We start from the raw sequence: 18,516 nt of genomic DNA, 5'->3' as shown, positions 1-18,516 counted from the left end.
TTATATTTTCATCTGTTACTTTCAAAATTGAAAAGACATATCGTTGCAAACATCGTGACAAGTATGAAAAGTCAGGCACGTAGCATCGTTTTTGAAAGTGGGGGGGGGGGGGCAGACTCATCCAAAAAATCTGGACAAGCAAAAAAAAAAAAAAAAAAAAAAAAAAGCAAATAACACTTTCCCAAAATCTTCAACATCCTAATTCGTGGGGGGAGGGGGGGGAGGGCTGGTGTAGTAAATTCCTCTAAAAATCCTCGTTCATAAGTGCATGCTTTTTGGAGGAACTATAAAAGATCTTTCTTAAAATGCTTAAAATGGGGTGGGGGGGGGGGCTGCCCCCCCCCCCACGGTGTAGTAAATTCCTCTAAAAATCCTCGTTCATAAGTGCATGCTTTTTGGAGGAACTATAAAAAATCTTTCTTAAAATGCTTAATAGTGTTAGTGTTTAGTGCACCCTTAGAGGGGTAAAAGCTTTTGCTTTGTCTAAAACGCACCAGCAAACTAACAACTTCCTTGTTTGAGTTACCCAGATGGCAATCAGAAATGAGCGCGATCTTTGCACTGAAACTTTAGATATACATGTACATGTATATATTTTTTAACTGAAATGGTTAAATGCCTGTTTGAATGATACTTGATTCTGTTAATATGCAATATGGGTTAATTTGATATATTTCATTTTATTTTATGCTTTCCGATGTAAATCTGAGAATAAGTTGGTTGGGGGGGGGGGGGGACTAACCGAAAAGTCGTGATCAAGTTTAGTTTTGGATACGTTCAAACATTTTTTTGACCGAGTTATGTGCCTTGGACGTAGAAACATTCACATTGTTTGTAGTTTTTGTTCATTCTCTTCGCAGATGTTTCCAAGGGAGGGGGGCATCAATGTTTTACAATCAGATGTTGCAACCGGTATTGAAATACAACCACTATTGAAATAAATTATTTCAATACTGGTTAGGGACGTATTTCATTATAAGAGCTACTTTACAGACACCATTAAAATTCAACTACTATTAAATTCATTTTTTCAATCGTAGATGGGAATGAATTTCTTTATAAATATATCTATGTTATCACTATTGCAACACATTTGGAATGAAAGAATTTGTATATTATATTTGCAAACTATTTAGAAATGCAAGAAATCTAATGAATAATTTCAAATACACAATTATGTTACAATTTTCACTGCTGTGCAGAAATAAATAACCAATTCTTGCACATAAACATGCATATACAATTGTTTTTATCTAACACAATTTCAAATACTGTAAAACGAGAAAATTTGGCGCATACGTATTTTAGCGCAAACGCAAGTGCCAGTACATTAGCGCAATTATATTTTAGCGCAAAAGCAAGTGAACACAACGACTTTGGTCTCTATCTCACATGCACGGTAAACTGTCGTTGAGAACAATACACTTACTTTTGTGTAAATCGTCAGTAGATAGATATGAGAACTTCATTTATTGGCGATGATGTTTAAATTTTGTTGGTAAACAAATTTGAGTTATCGGACTTTGAATTTAACGTGTCGACTTGGATAACACTAGAAGAGTCCCGAAACTAAAAGTGAAATGGAATGCTACATTTACCATGAGTTTCGATCACTATGAGAGAATCTTTTTCACAGTAATATTACATTACAAAACACAAAAATAGGTATTGTCTTGTTATCTTTATATCCACTAATCAGAGATCAAAGAAATTATGATCAATTATGTACTGTCAGCGTTAACGATCGCCACGCTTAATCACATTTTCACCTCGAGGCGCTAAATGGAAGTGGCATGGGGAGAAGTCCAATTTTCAAGGTGCTGATTAGAGACATTTAAAACCAATTAAAACTGAAATAATTAATCCATCTTTAGGCACATACCCGATAACCCATACCGTTTACTTGTGTAATTGTTTAAACAAACAGAACCGACAGCATGAACACTTCTATAAAGCCTTAAAAATGGACTGACGTTATTCTTTTGCAACTTGAAGAAATTTAATACATATGGAAACTCGTTGGCGCACTATTTATTTTAGCGCTCAGAGGCAGTTGCGCCAAAGGCGCTAAAATTTGTAGTGCGCCATATTTTCTAGTTTTACAGTACACAATTAAGGTACTAAAGACTTGCATATTTCATGATTCTTCTAATGAAATACGTCCCCAACCACTATTGAAATAAATTTTTTTCAATAGTTGTTGCAAGGTGATTTTTCTAATGAAACACATTGTATGAGTGATGCATTGTGTTGCTAGAGGACTTCGTAGAATGGGTACAATCCTTTGGCATCATTTAAAAAACCTTTTTGAATTTGATGAGTGTTTTTGCTATCTTTAATGTTAAGCCAGAAAGTTTACAAAATCTAACAACAAACAACAATACATATTTAAACATTATCATTATATTGCTTCTCATATATTTTCCTCTTTTTTTTGGCAACACACTGCGAAAATATTGTTGTGGGGTGCACTGTAATTTTTTCGTTTATTCTTCGAACAGAAGTTAAACAATGAATATTCTAATAAAATTAGTACACAATCAAAAGATATTTTGAATTTTATTACTGATGTCTTTCATATACTTTCCACATTTCAAATTAAAACAATTGTGATGATAAATGATCATGACTTAGGATCGTGTTTACAAATCGACATTGTTGCAAAGCGTCACAAAACGTTAATTTACAATTACAAAGTAGTGAAATCTCAGTTGTAGTTTATGTCCAGTGAACCAAATAATCCCAATCAAAATTACAAACGCAATTAAATACCACCGATCTTTTATGAACACTCCATTCACATTTATTATTTATCAAATTCAACTCCTGCTTCTCTTTCATTTCGTTTCGTTAATAAATTTAAATAGATTGTCTTTAAAATGTCGGAGGAACATTTATTACTTCTAGTTTCAATTGCAAACCTTTCTATCTCATGCTAAATGAAATTTGTAAAAGAACATGATTGTGGACAAGTTTTGCGTCGGGAATATTATTTTTAAAAAAAAATTAAAGAATTAAATTAAATTTTAAAAATCCTGCATATCTCCATATGATTTATAATAAATCTCCAAACACGTCAACTTCACAAAGATTGAGAGCCTTAGTTGGCTTGGAGATCCTTACAAATTTCCCTTTTGTTGATGTCGGACAGTCAATGACGACCAGCAGCTGTGCTAAGGTACCTGGACCAGGAAAGAAACCACAGAGTGTGTTGACATTTGATTCAGTCACCCCTACAGTGACTGTGACGTTCTGTAGCCAGTGTGACACATCTGAAAGATGATCAAACAACTTACTTACTATATTGCATTATCAAATTAATCTTATTCCTCCGTTTTTAATTTACATGACTAGTATTCGATATTTTAATGACGTTTTACATGTATTTTGACGCCTATTACTACCTATTCCAAACTTATCCATTCCCCTGTTGAGTATTCTGACAGTTTTGATGTAATACACAGCCTGCAGATCCACCATCCACCAAGGATTTGAATCGCCACCACCTGTGTGTGAACACGTGTCTTCAATAATGTCTGTACCTCTATTGCCATCTACTGCATACTTAGCAATGTTATTATTAAACGTTGACGACTGTTTGGCAGGTTTACCCAATGCAATGTCCGACATAACTGTCACAAAAGATCGAAAGGTAGATTTAAGGGGGATGTCTACACCAAATAAGTCTAGGAGATTTTCGTTGCATGCATTTGTTACTAATAATAGGCAAAGTAATCAACAATAATTGACCTCAAAGTACAATACTCCATTTTTAAGAGAATTTTTAAAATATCAGTCTGCTTCCAGAAAACCCCTTATACATGTATGTCAAATTTTTAAACATTTCTGTTTTAAAACTCTAATGAAAGTGAAATGTTATAAAGTTTGAAAATGAAAAACAAAATAATCATGAATGAAGTTTGTATGATTTTTATTGGAATCCACATAAATATGAAACTAAAATATTTAAAAATTCTTTTAAGGCAAACTGCTGGATGAAATCTCACAAAAATCTGAAAAAAGAAACAATATTCGTTGGTTAATGAGACGAAAAAAAGAAATTAAATGATATACTGAATTATTTCAAAAATCTTGGTTTGAAAAATCCTGTCTAAGATTTGTCTTTCTTGATTTTACTTGGTCTCAAATAGTTTGGGACCAATTTTCTAATTTAAAAGAAAATCACGAAGAAAAATTAAAAAAGGGTAAAAGTATGTGCTAAAATGTAGAAATAAGGTTAGTAGTGCTTATGATAATGTTTGAATCTGAAAATTTATATTTTTTATGAATGCATTCTTTTTATATAATTTAACTCTTTAAAACAAAATGTTAGTAGTAACATTGCCTTTTACTTTTTTATATACAATACAAATTATAAACAGACATATGGATCTTTATACATACATTAGATGTCCATAGTGATACACATGTATGTGTGGTAATTAAAAACATTCTCTTTTTCAAGATTCTGTCGTTCCCTCATTTGGCTTGTAAATCCGGCTTCCACTGCTATTGCTAGCCTACCTAGCTATATCTATTTAAATTAAAATACATTAGTTAAGTTTCAAACTTTCAATGCAAGTGTTTTAAATTTGGGAAGATGGAATCAATTAATACAAGAGATGGTTATACGGAATTTTAGTTTTATATTAATCATGCATATAGGGTTCAAGTGAAAATTATCTGCTCACCTTTATCGATAATCCGTCACATATTTATGATCGTCTGTTGTAGATGACATGCCAAATATGTATTGCCATTAGCAGGGAAACAGTATATTATTTCGATTTCACGTTTTCTTTACATAACGGCTGATAATCAATGTTTAAATTTTAATCACGAAGGGAACTGACATCATGATGTTTTTAAGCGTTTTTGGTGCTTTCATTCTTATCTCATCTCCTTCGTTAGAAGAGTTCAATTGAATGGTGTACAACTATTTTGTACCACGACATAATGCTATCAATCCGGAACAAAATGGCGTTTCAAACGGATGTCAGACATATTGTGTCGATGTAGCCTTCCACCTTAAATGATGACTTGAAATAAATTACAATACAATGACCATATGAAACGGATATTTTTTTTTTTTTTTGAAATTTCTTAAAATGCTTTATATAGATAATGTTTCTATCTAGTTTGTAAGAGTTATGCAGATCACGGAGAGGGTGAATTAGTAACAGCAAGAACAGTTTTTTTAATTAAAACCGATTTAAACTGGTTACCACAAAGACTGTTGAGTTGAGATCGATGACCATGCAAATATAATCCATGAGAAATAACTCTTGAGTTTTTAACAATAAAATCAACTTTTTTTGTAAAAGAATTGTAAAACATGGTGCTTTGACAACATGGACGCAATACATTTTTGACCGATAACATAGAAATTACTGTTTGAGAACAACTTATGTAAATTACATGTAAATTCTTACGCAGTGATTCGTTGTTGCATTTAGACGCATTTAAAGATCACAACATTTAATTGGAAAAACACAGTAAATGAAAATATAATGTTTTCATTCCTTTGCGAAGGAATAGAAGAAAAATCGCTACCTTTCCCAGTCACATCGTGACTGAAAATAAAAAGAAAACAATAACCTGAAAAGTGTTCAAACAGTTTTATTTTCATTTCAGTTTTTATCGATGAGTTTTCATCATCCACGAGTTGTCTGTCGTTGAAATGTTGCGTCGGTGAGTTTTACTTTCGATTAGTTGACCTTCGATGAGTTGTCTTTCGATGAGGTGTTCGGTACTGTCTTCGTTCATATATGGTTACGAAAGTGATCTCGCAGCGTGTAAGCAATGGAATACTTTCGCGGGAAAATTGTGCGTGCGTCATTAACGTATAGCATTTTAACCACCCTCACCCCTCCACCTTCCTTCGAACTGTACTTTGTATGTTTTTGCTTTATTTGAGTTGTCTGGCGGTTTCGGACCACAACGAGTGTTTTTTGTTTGTTTTTTTTTTTTTACAAATTATGTAATTACATCGTTAATTTTATGAGTCGTTAAATTATCATTATTTTGTTGTTAAATAATTATGCGGAGAAAGGATCAACTATTCATATTTTTTTTTACAATATTATGTTATTACAAAATCATCTATTGCAATTAGATTTTAATGATCACAAGTTCCAATATGGCGTCAGGTGACAGTCCATAGTTGTATCGGGAGAGAAAATCTGGGTGGTTTGTAGATCTGTGTGTGTTATTTATGCTACCATTATAAAAATGACATTGTGAGTAACTGCTACTAGTGTATTTATAAGAACTTTTGTAATTTAAAAGGATATTATGCAAAATTTGGCAAAACTTGTGATCCTTTATTGCACGGTGAAAAGTGCTAATATCGAGACAGTCCAACCCCAGGTCTAGCTCTAAACGAAAACAAACGAGCCCTGTTGAAAATTCCAACTCCAAACGGAGAAGATTTCTGTCATCGTCTCTTCCTGATTTAAGTGAATCAGATACATTTTCTAGTGTCTTAGGTGACTCTGTTAGGGAACCTCAGTTATACTTATAATTAGCCGCCATGGCCAGTCCGACTTCTTCAAGTCAAGTCCTAATACTCCCAACTTGTCAACCCAAGACCAGCCACCCTTTCTCCAAGCCCAGGGGAAGACTTTTAGTTTACCGGACATAATATTTGGGGTATTCAAAAACCAAAACCTAGTGAACCAACTCGTCCCTGTATTGGCTGAAGCTATAATGCCAACATTAAAAAGTGCCATAGAGAGTGCATTCCAGTCACTAAACGATACAATTAAAAGTCAGTCCGAAACAATTGATAAAGAAAATCGCGAAATAGACACACTACACGGCAAACTTAAAAATGCTGAAAAATCAAATCAAGATCTTCAACAACAAATATGGGGTCTCGAAGAATCAATGGATGAATTGGAACAATATAGTAGACGAACTTCATTACGATTTCACAACTGTCCCCAACCAAATTCCAACAACAGCACGGACAGTATTATTAAAGATATTTGCAGAGAAAAACTGGGGATCCAAATAACCGAAAATGATATTTTCGTTCCCATCCCATTGGAAACAGAAACAACCATGTGGGCATCCAAATTATTTGTCGTTTCCAAAGCAAAGAGTAAACTAAAAAATTCCGATATCTTTGTGACCGAGGACCTCACCAGATACCGACAAGGAATCATCCATGAACTGTCAGCTGCTAAACGCTTGCGTAAAGTTCACTCTTTCTGGACCAACGACGGGAGAATTTTCACTAAACTGTCCGAAAATTGTCCAAAATATTTGATCAAATCCATCAGTGAACTGCACAACAAGGCTAAAACGGAAATTCCGTACTCTCTTCTGAACCACAAACCCATGTGAGCAATGTATGGTATAAATTAAATACAATGTTCAATTAGTTATGTGTGTTATTCTAAGTATCGTGTCTTCAAAAGTAGATACATGTATTTGCAGATGTATGAAAATAATTTGTATTTATATGTACAACCAATCTAATAGTTGTGGTTAAATTTACATAGCTACATTATTTTTTGTTATATAGTAGTATTATAACTGTAAACCTATGAATTTTTACTTTCCCATTTTTTCTCCAATGCCAATCAATTTGGTTTTTGACCAATATTGTACTTGATGCCATAATGTTTATTCTTTTTTTCTACATTTTCTTGTTTTTGCTCATTTGTTCCTTTCTTGTTTTTCACTTTGCATTCTTTATTTGTTTGCATACATTTTTTCAAGTGTTTGCTTACTGTGTTTTTACATTCAACTTTTGTCTTGATGTTACGCAACGAAGGTCATGGTCGTTCAGTACATGTATGAATTCACACCTGTCTTTTCAATCGCAGTGCTCTCTCATAGTTTCAATAACGTTAATCAACATGTTTTTCTATGGCGGGTGACACAATAGAACAATACCGAGCCGCGATTGGGCTGTTTTACTGTTGTGTACGGTGTGTGAAAAAATGTTTTTATCTTAATCTGTTTCAATTAAGAGCACTTTTCAAATGTTTACTTCAATACTTACTGTGGTTTGGAAACTTGTATAAAACATTGTTGATGTGTTTTTTCGCAACAGTCTTTAGTTATTAATAATTTTTTTCAAGTCATTTTCATGCTATTATTTCTATCAGGAGATATTGAGACAAACCCTGGGCCTTGCACTGGTACACAATATACTTTAGACATATTTCATCTTAATATTCGAAGTATTAGAAACAAATTAGACAGCTTACTAAGTTTAGTCTCAGATTTTGATGTCTTATGTTTTACGGAATCTCACTTAAACTCCTCCATTTCAGACCGAAATTTATTTAATGATGGTTTTAATACAATTTTTCGCAGAGACAGGAATAGTTTTGGAGGGGGTATTATTGTATATATATCAAACTCACTTCGAGTGAAAAGACGCATTGATTTAGAACCAACAAATATTGAATGCATTTGGGTTGAAATAAGTGACCCTACCTGCAATATGTTGCTCTTGTACATATCGGCCTCCAAATTGCAATAACTTCTTTTGGAGAAATTTGTCTTGGTCCATTGAAAAAGCTTATGATGAATCTGACAAGATTATTGTAGTTGGAGATCTAAATGTTGATTTTTTAAATATCCCAAACACTCATTTGGTCAAATATTTACTATCCAGTCACTTTTTAGAAAACACAATCACTGAACTGACAAGAGTCACACAAAACACGAGCACACTCATCGACCCAATTCTAGTAACACGTGACGTTTCATTTTTCGACTCTGGAGTTTTAGATGTGCATCATACTATTAGAGACCACAAAGCTACATATACTTATGTTAAAAGTAATTTAAATCTCAACAGTGCTTACAAGCGCAAAGTTTGGCTTTGCAAAAATGCGGATTGTGATAAACTTAATTGTCTTATTACACACACAGATTGGGAAACATTAATAATCAATAATGGGGGCCGATGATGTAGATCAAGCTGCCTACAATTTTTCAGAAACATTTTTATCGTATATTAGGAATTCTGTTCCCGAAAAAACTGTTACTATCAGACCCAAAGATAAACCATGGTTTGACTCAGCCTTATGGAAAGATATTAGACAAAGAAACCGTTTAAAGATGATTGCAAAAAATTTTAGAACCGTTTTATATATGCAAAAGTTTAAAAAAAAATCACGCAATAAAGTTAACAATATGAAAAAGTGTGCAATTGACAATTATTTTAACAATTTAGAGATTAATCTTTTAGATTCAAGTAAAAATAATTCCAAATTATACTGGAGATTATTGAAGAATGTTTTTGATATTAAAATGTCTACCGAAATTCCCCCATTGCAATTTGCCTTAAAAAACGGTAATCAATCCATAGCTTATACCAATGCAGAAAAGGCTGAGGTTCTTAATGATTATTTTTCCTCCATTTCATGTTTAGACGACAAAGACGCTAGATTACCTGAATTCAACTCTGAATGCAACAATTTTATTTGTGATGTATGTATTTCTGAACAAGATGTGATAGATAGTATTTCAATCATTCAAGTAAACAAAGCGTGGGGTCAGATAACATAAGTCATAAAATGCTTAAAAATACTATGTATACAATAGCAAAGCCTCTATGTACATTATTTAATCGTTCTTTAAGAAACTGTACATTTCCAAGCTCTTGGAAAATATCCAATGTTTTACCTTTATATAAGAAAGACGACTCATCACAAATGTCGAATTATAGACCTTTTTCCTTATTAAGTTGTGTTTCTAAGATAATGGAACGAATCATTTTTAGACATCTATACAACTTTTTTCATGATAATAATCTTTTTTATAAGTATCAAGCTGGATTTTCTCGGGTCACTCAACTGTTAATCAGCTAATAGAAACGTACGACCATATTTTAAGAGCAATTGATCAAGGTCAATCTTGTTGTATGATTTTTTGCGACACGTCAAAAGCATTTGACCGCGTTTGGCATAAAGGTTTATTGTTTAAACTCCATACCTATGGTATTACTGGAAATCTGTTCAAATAGTTTAAAGGGATTTAGACACGATTTGAGATAAAAAAAAATAATTCTATTTTTTTATGTATAAAATGGTTTACTGGTGCATTTTAAATGATTGACCAACATATTGAATGTTAAAAAATGACATGTAAAAAACAAGTTAAACTAATTCAATATCTTCATAAATACTATTATCAACAAAAAAAGTTACATTTGATTGACACTTGCACCAATACAACACATATGTAAAAATGACAATATTCGAGCTTTGTTTTCAAAACAAAGAATTATGAACTCTGTATCTTGCTTATAATTTGATATTTGACTTCCAAATTTTGACATTGCATTATAAACTTCTATATTTATCGTTATAAACATTGAAAATGGAAAAATAAAATTTGAAAATTTTAAGTCAAATCGTGTCTAAGTCCCTTTAATAGTTACCTTGTAAATAGAAATCAAAGGGTTATATATCGAGAGGTGCTGTCGTCTATTAAGTCTATTAATGCCGGAGTGCCTCAAGGCTCTGTCCTTGGTCCATTGTTATTTCTTATTTATGTAAACGATATAGCAGATAACATGTTAACATTTTGCAGACTTTTTGCAGATGATAATAGCCTTCAACATGCTGCAATCAATGTACACGATATGGAATCTTATCTTAATCGGGATCTTTTAACTTTAGAGGTTTGGTCTGAGAAATGGCTTTTAAATTTTAATCCTTCAAAAACTAAGGCTGTTTATTTCAGTAATAAACCTAACACAGTAACCCCTACGTTAAAATTTCAAGGATGCGATTTGGAATTCGTACCCACCCATAAACACTTAGGTGTTAAATTCTGAGGACCTTTCCTGGTTATCTTATATAAATTCTATGATAGCAAATGCTCAAAACAAATTGGGATAAATGAAAAAACTTCAATTTAAACTATATAGAAAATCACTGTCACTATTATATACTTCATTTATAAGGCCTCAGTTAGAATATGCATCTGATGTCTGGGGCGGATGTTCTATAAATGATTCTGACAAATAAGAAAAAAATACAATTGATTGCAGCAAGAATTGTTACAGGTTTACCTATTTTTGCATCTCGGGAATCTCTTTACTTTGAAACACGGTGGGAAACACTTTATAGTAGAAGGAAAATATCCAGGCTAAAAACAATGTATAAAATTGACCGAAACCTTTTACCCAGTTATGTAATGGATATTTTTCCAATAATCGTGCTAATGTATCTAACTATTCTACCAGAAATGCACAAAATTACTTTATACCAAAATGTCGTTTGGAATTGTATAAATCTTTGTTTGTTTCTACTGTTGTTGATGAATGGAATGCGCTTTCAACAGAAGTCCGTGGAAGCGACTCTGTTCGCATTTTTTAAGGAAAAAATACATGTTTCTGTCAAAAATGAAAATGTACTTACATGTAGAACTAGACCTAATTTTTTTACATATGGGGATAGATTATTGAATATCATTTATACTAAACTTCGTCACAATTGTGCACTAATTAATGATTTATTTCGATGTAATATTATCAACAGTCCACTCTGTTCGTGTGGTAAGAAAGAAAATACGTACTATTTCTTTTTCACATGTAATAAATATAAAGATGCTAGAAATGTTCTATTTAATGACGTTTTTCAAATTGTTAATCTTAACATTGTCAATACTCATGTTTTACTTTGGGGTGACAGTTCAATAAGTGACAATGAAAACAAGCATTTATTTACATAAGTTTATAATTTTATCAAAAATACTGAAAGATTTAACTGATCTTATATCAACTAGTACACCGTTGTTTATTATATACATGTCAATTGCATATATGTATACGTCCATTCTATCCACTGACCTTTATTTATGTTGTGTACACATATATTGTATTATACCTTTGTATTGGGAGAGGGCGGTCTAAGTTATGGAACTTGTGTCCAATCCCAATTGTTTTTTTGTACAATAAAAATATGTTCAAATCAAATCAAATCAGATTTTAATTGTCATTTTATTTGTATAAAAAATAGGCACAATAGTGTCGGATAATATTGATAATATATTGTTAATTTGGAACATTATCAGATATGGATAAAAATGTATTCTTCTGAACGTGAAGACAATTTGTCTAACTGTGTTTCTGTTCTGCATTAAAAAGGAAAACAAATGACCTTTCTACATGTTCAAAGTCTCATTTAAAAATCCTCTACGCGCAAAGGTTTTCCAAAAAGTACCTTAAATATTTCATTTTCTAGTTTATGATTGGCTGGTATTAAAGAGAACATATTAGTTTGTAGTGAAGCGGAAGTAGTTAATGAAAATTAGTAATCCCTTTCTGTTCTCTAGAGTATGTTTGATGACTTCCTGTTCTTAACTCCGCACTGTTCTCCGAGTCTTTTGTCACGTGACATAAGGGTATATAAAGTGGAGACAGAACGTTGATAGTCAGTCTTGGAGTTGAAGTCGACTGGTGAACATCTAGGTGGCAGGGGATAGTTTCGAAGGAAAGACCCGGTCAAAATTTTGAGATAAAGGAATAACCTTGGGTTTGGCTGGTTATTTGAGGGGTATAAATTGCTAGAATATTTATTGCATTCACTTTTTGGATAGAGGAGCTCATGTCAATTTCATTGATATATGACACTTGAATATTGGTAGCACTTTTCATCAGATATGGAATGAAAATGCGAAACTGTGGCCAAAAGTTTCACTTTCGGTTTTGAGCTTGAAAAGTAGGGTGGGTTCAGAACACGAAATGTCACTCGAAAAGAAAGTGATTGACCCCCCATCAATTGGTGATTATTTGCATGGGTATACATTAAGCTACCAATACTGTGGTAGTTTATGGCAGTTGCTCGGGACTGAAGCGTGTTGCTGGACCCGTGAAAATGTGAAAAAAGGGCAATTTATCAGAAAATTTTGAGACCGTCCCTGGCTATTCTACATAGTGCTATATGTAAGTTGTACTTGTTTTATTTTGAAATGTTTAAAAATTCTCAAGAGTCGGGACCATGTGTCCCCTGCATGCAAACCAATATAAGCAAATTTAAAAATCCACTGAAAAAATAAATCACATATATGAGCACTATTTTGCCTCACATATCCTCGACCAAAAAAACTATCCCCTGCCACCTTAGGAAAATAAGGTAATAGTAAAAGCTAGGTCTTACGTGCCTGAATAAGGCTTTCGAGACCTGAAAATAAAGCTCTGTATCTATAAGATAGTCGACTTGGCATTACCTATATTTTATTCGGTATTACGCATTTTTATAGTGCGGTAATACAACAGAGCGCAGTAGCAAGCGCTCGCACTCCAGAGAGAAGAAAGGGATAGTGTATATATTGTTGATTAAAAATTGTGATAAAATTGATTTATAATTTCATTGCTCAAGTAGAGCAGCCAAATTAAAAAGAACTCGAAAACGTTAAATTTTGTGGCAGCTTATCGGGATTCGGCGAGTTGATTCTTACTGTAAATCTCAATTTTTATTTGTAATCAGTTATCATGGATAGAATGTTTGATGAAGAGATTTTTTTCTGTAAGAGAGGTGCGAGTGATTGCGCTTAGAAATACAAAATCGGTCGACTCCGATTGCTAATACGCGAGTGCGCAACTCGGATATTGAGACTATGGCAAGCGCAAGTGGTAGATATCACGATGCGCATTCGCCAGCTGCCGAGGATACAGTAGTTTTGCTTGGCATGAGACAATCTGATAGTCCGGCGATCATTGAAAATTCGGATGGAGTAAGTCTAAGGAAAACCGGAGCGCAAAAGAAGAGGGGGGCTGCGAGCCATGTAGCAAATGCGCAATACTTAGCTGTGTCGTTAAGAGGAGCGGAACAAGGGATATAAGAAAACGTATCTGCAAAAACCGGACAACAGTATGACTTGCTAGTCAAAGCGCTTGAGGAAAATTTTGCGCCCGCTTATTAAACAGAGTTATACCATGAACAACTAAAAGAAAGGCGGCAACGCGCATCGGAAACATTCATTTGACCGAGTTAGGCCAAGCGGGTAGAAAATTAACTTATCTTGGCTATCCTTCAGCACCGGCCGAAATAAGAGAAACCCTTGGTAAAGGGGCTTTTATTGATGGTTTGATTGACTCCGATATAAGACTGCGCATAGGATAGAGTCGGCCTCAGATTCTGAATGAAGCTATACGCTTGGCAGTGGAGCTCGACGCTTACTACAAAACAGGGAAAAGAAGCCACATTCGTGGATGTGATTCTCACGAACAAGCGCGTGCAGAGACTGCGAATTCTGTTGATTAATATGCGCTGATGCAGAAAATGCAAAACAAACTAAAAAAGTTGGAGAAACAGGTTTATACACATACTAACTCTAACAGAGAACCTTTCAGAGTAATTATCAAAATCATCAAAGAGGGCGAAGAAGTTACAGTGTGAAATGCTATTACTGTCATGCGGAAGGGCACATTAGAAAGAATTGAGCAAAATTGAAGAACAGAGATAAGGAAAAAGAGAAGAGGGGCAATACAACAAATAAAGATAGCGGAAGCGCATGTCAGATCGGCAGTAGGCGCATTATATCAAAGGTCATATTTGTTCAGGGAAATTAGAATTGGAGCAGCGCAAAATCGTGATACCAGGGCATCTTTTACTCTTATTCCAAGGAGATTTTATGAAAAATTGTCAGAGGAAAGACCCGAGTTAACAGAAAGAGCGCAGCGAATATTAAATGTAAGTGGTTCTGTTGTGTCGAGTCAAGTTTTAGACGCAATTGTTGCAGATATATATGTTAACGGAATCATTGCGCTTGAGTTTCTTAGGAAATGTAATGGAAATATATATAGATGATGAAGAAATGTAATGGAAATATTGATGATGAAGAATGTGTATTTTCCTGGGAAGGCACATTAGGATGTTACAGGGTCACAGCAGGAAATGACATTTGCATTCCACCAAGAGATTGTTATTCCAGCCAGTGTGACGGGAAAAAAATACGGAAGAGCGGGCTACCTGGTAGACCTGGTAGAGCCAAAACCTAAATTCTTAGAGACAGGGCGTGCACTGGTAGGTCGCACTCTGATGAAAGGTAATGATAAGGTACTTCTTCGGCCGATGAACGTCACAGATGATGTGCAGAAGATTTACAGAGGAACTTTGATAGGTACAATAACCGCAGTTGAGGAAAATCTAAATTTGACAACTTTTGCTGAGCAGTCGGGTGGATAACTGCGCAGTGATTTGAAGGATTTGCTAGATCGAAGTATGAGTAACATTTTGCCTGAGCAAGTGTCAAAGGTTGAGGAGTTTCTGCGCAGAAATCATTATTTGTTTGCAGCTTCTACAATGTAACTACAATTTATGACAAACAAACGTAGTGCGCCACAAGATCATCATAGAACACACAGGATGAATGACCATCTTTAAGTTCTCCTTAAAGATAGCTTAAAGGTGTTTAAAGGTAGCTTAAAAACGATCTTAAAGCCACCTTTAAGCCATATGTGTTGCTTTAAGGTGGCTTAAAGAAAGCGTAAAGATGGCTTAAAGGCAGTTTAAAGACTATCTTTAAGCCACCTTTAAGGACAATTTATAGGCCCTTAATGTCCAAACTTCTTTAAGTCACCTTTAAGCTACCTTTAAGCCACCTTTAAGCCACCTTTAAACCATTAAAAAATGTTTGATTCAATATTGTGCTTAATTTACCAACAAAATGTATTAACTTTGTTCTATAAAATAAAATGAAAAAAAAACCGCCCACGGCGAGAATTGAACTCGGTACCCTTTGTTTAATAGCATCACCACACTTCCTCTGCGCCACGGCATCTTCCAAACTTCATGGTGTTTTTATATCTTATATATCAGTGGATATTGAATCAATGTATTGAATGTGTTTATTTGAAAAGATTTTGACAAACCAATCAGTTTGTAACAACCAATTATATCTAATTTATAAATTACATGTATGCATGTATTTAGAATGAAATACGGAACTTGGTCTTCAATGAAAAAAATATATCATGGATACCTATATGGAAACCGTTAGGCTCACTAGTAGGCCTTCTTAGTTAATAAATTTAAACCGAGTATATATACGTTCATCTAATTTATAGCTATAAAAATGTAAGAAAGAAAATGAAATCATTTCTTTTATTAAATGCAGTAAACCAATTGGGGTATTTGTTCAATTTCCTGCAATTTCCCGGTGTTCATGATCGCGGTGCCGTTCCAGACTATTTAAATATTTAATTGTATACATGATTTTAAAACTATCAATTATATAAGAAACAATATTACCAATTACCGGTAACGTATTTACTGCATGTGGGAATTGCAAATGATATATACATATACCTGTACATACAATTGTATGATGTACCAGGCCGGGTATGTGACATATTTAACCCTTAACATATATTTAAATAATTAACCCCTATTTATGATCACCGGTACATTAATTAATTAATTAACCTCAAGATTTTACTCTTACGTACATGTATCGTTAATTTGTAGACGTAACATTTTTGAAACCCAGAGCTAGGAAATAATACTTTGAAAATGAATTACAAATGTAAATAAACTTTTATTCACTAGACTTATCGCATACCCGTACATACTAAGATTTCAATGCCTTTAGAAACCCAGACGTGCACCTTGGCACACGACACACCTGTTGTGTATATCTTGTATATTCTGTGTTAGTTCCAAGGGTTTTCTTAAGTTGGACAAACAATAGACTTTAATTAGATATACACAAACGTGCACCTGGGCACACGACAAACCTGTTGTGTATATCTTGTATATTCTGTGTTAGTTCCAGGGGTTTTCTTAAGTTGGACAAACAACAGACTCTAATTTGATATACACAAACGAACAAAACTATGTCTAGACAAACAAGGTAGTAATATCCTGAACGATATAACAAAGGCAGTTGAGAGTCTTTTCATCTTTAACATGTATCTACCAGATCTAGAATTAGACCTAGAAATAATGAAAATTGAAAAAAAAATACAAAAATTAAACCGATTATTAAATCAAATCATGCATTTGTTAAATCAACCTTTAAGCTACCTTTAAGCCACCTTTAAACCATTAAAAAATGTTTGATTCAATATTGTGCTTAATTTACCAACAAAATGTATTATCTTTATGAAAGAAAAGGTATTAAAAACGGTTTTTGTTCTATAAAATAAAATGAAAAAAAAAAAACGCCCACGGCGAGAATTGAACTCGGTACCCTTTGTTTAATAGCATCACCACACTTCCTCTGCGCCACGGCATCTTCCAAACTTCATGGTGTTTTTATATCTTATATATCAGTGGATATTGAATCAATGTATTGAATGTGTTTATTTGAAAAGATTTTGACAAACCAATCAGTTTGTAACAACCAATTATATCTAATTTATAAATTACATGCATGCATGTATTTAGAATGAAATACGGAACTTGGTCTTCAATGAAAAAAAATATATCATGGATACCTATATGGAAACCGTTAGGCTCACTAGTAGGCCTTCTTAGTTAATAAATTTAAACCGAGTATATATACGTTCATCTAATTTATAGCTATAAAAATGTAAGAAAGAAAATGAAATCATTTCTTTTATTAAATGCAGTAAACCAATTGGGGTATTTGTTCAATTATCCGCAATTTTCCGGTTTTCATGATCGTGGTGCCGTTCCAGAATGTTTAAATATTTAATTCTATACATGATTTTTAACCTATCAATTCTATAACAAACAATATTATCAATTACCGGTAACGTATAAATTACTGCATGTGGCAATTGCAAATGATGTATACATATACTTGTACATACAATTGTATGATGTACCAGGCCGGGTGACATATGTGACATATTTACCCTTATACATATATTTAAATAATTAACCCCTATTTATGATCACCGGTACATTAATTAATTAATTAACCTCAGGATTTTACTCTTACGTACATGTATCGTTAATTTGTAGACGTAACAGTTTTGAGACCCAGAGCTAGGAAATAATACTTTGAAAATGAATTACAAATGTAAAAAAACTTTTATTCACTAGACTTATCGTATACCCGTACATACTACATGTAAGATTTCAGTGCCTTTAAAAACCCAGACTTGCACCTTGGCACACGACACACCTGTTGTGTATATCTTGTATATTCTGTGTTAGTTCCAAAGGTTTTCTTAAGTTGGACAAACAACAGACTCTAATTAGATATACACAAACGAACATAACTATGTCTAGACAAACAAAGTAGTAATATCCTGAACGATATAACAAAGGCAGTTTAGAGTCTTTTCATCTTTAACATGTATCTAGCAGATCTAGAATTAGACCTAGAAATAATGAAAATTGAAAAAAAAAATACAAACCTTAAACCGATTATTAAATTAAATCATGCATTTGTTAAATCATTACTTTGTATAATAACCGGATGAACTGAGAGAGAGAGAGAGAGAGAGAGAGAGAGAGATTTCACCGATTAATTTATAATTGGAAACAAACATACTTTAATAAGTTTCATGCACAGATTAAGATACAGAGACTGCGCTCACCCCTACAATAATTTAGAAACCCCCCA

General features: G+C 33.4%; 1 protein-coding gene across 1 annotated transcript in view; it reads right to left on the bottom strand.

The window, feature by feature from the left end:
- Positions 1-2,561: 2,561 nt before the first annotated feature.
- Positions 2,562-18,516, bottom strand: part of LOC128157983 (fucolectin-like) — a 28,609-nt gene continuing 12,654 nt past the window's right edge. The window contains exons 2-3 of the mRNA XM_052820654.1: positions 3,405-3,632; positions 2,562-3,272 (exon numbers count right to left, since the gene is read on the bottom strand). Coding sequence (XP_052676614.1) covers positions 3,055-3,272; positions 3,405-3,632 — 446 coding nt within the window. The 3' untranslated portion in view covers positions 2,562-3,054. The remainder of the gene's footprint in view (positions 3,273-3,404; positions 3,633-18,516) is intronic.

Source organism: Crassostrea angulata, chromosome 8, assembly GCF_025612915.1.
Source record: "Crassostrea angulata isolate pt1a10 chromosome 8, ASM2561291v2, whole genome shotgun sequence".
In the NCBI taxonomy this organism is placed as follows: Eukaryota; Metazoa; Mollusca; class Bivalvia; order Ostreida; family Ostreidae; genus Magallana; species Magallana angulata.
Note: the sequence above shows the minus strand (reverse complement) of the source record. Positions and strands in the feature narration are given on the sequence as shown.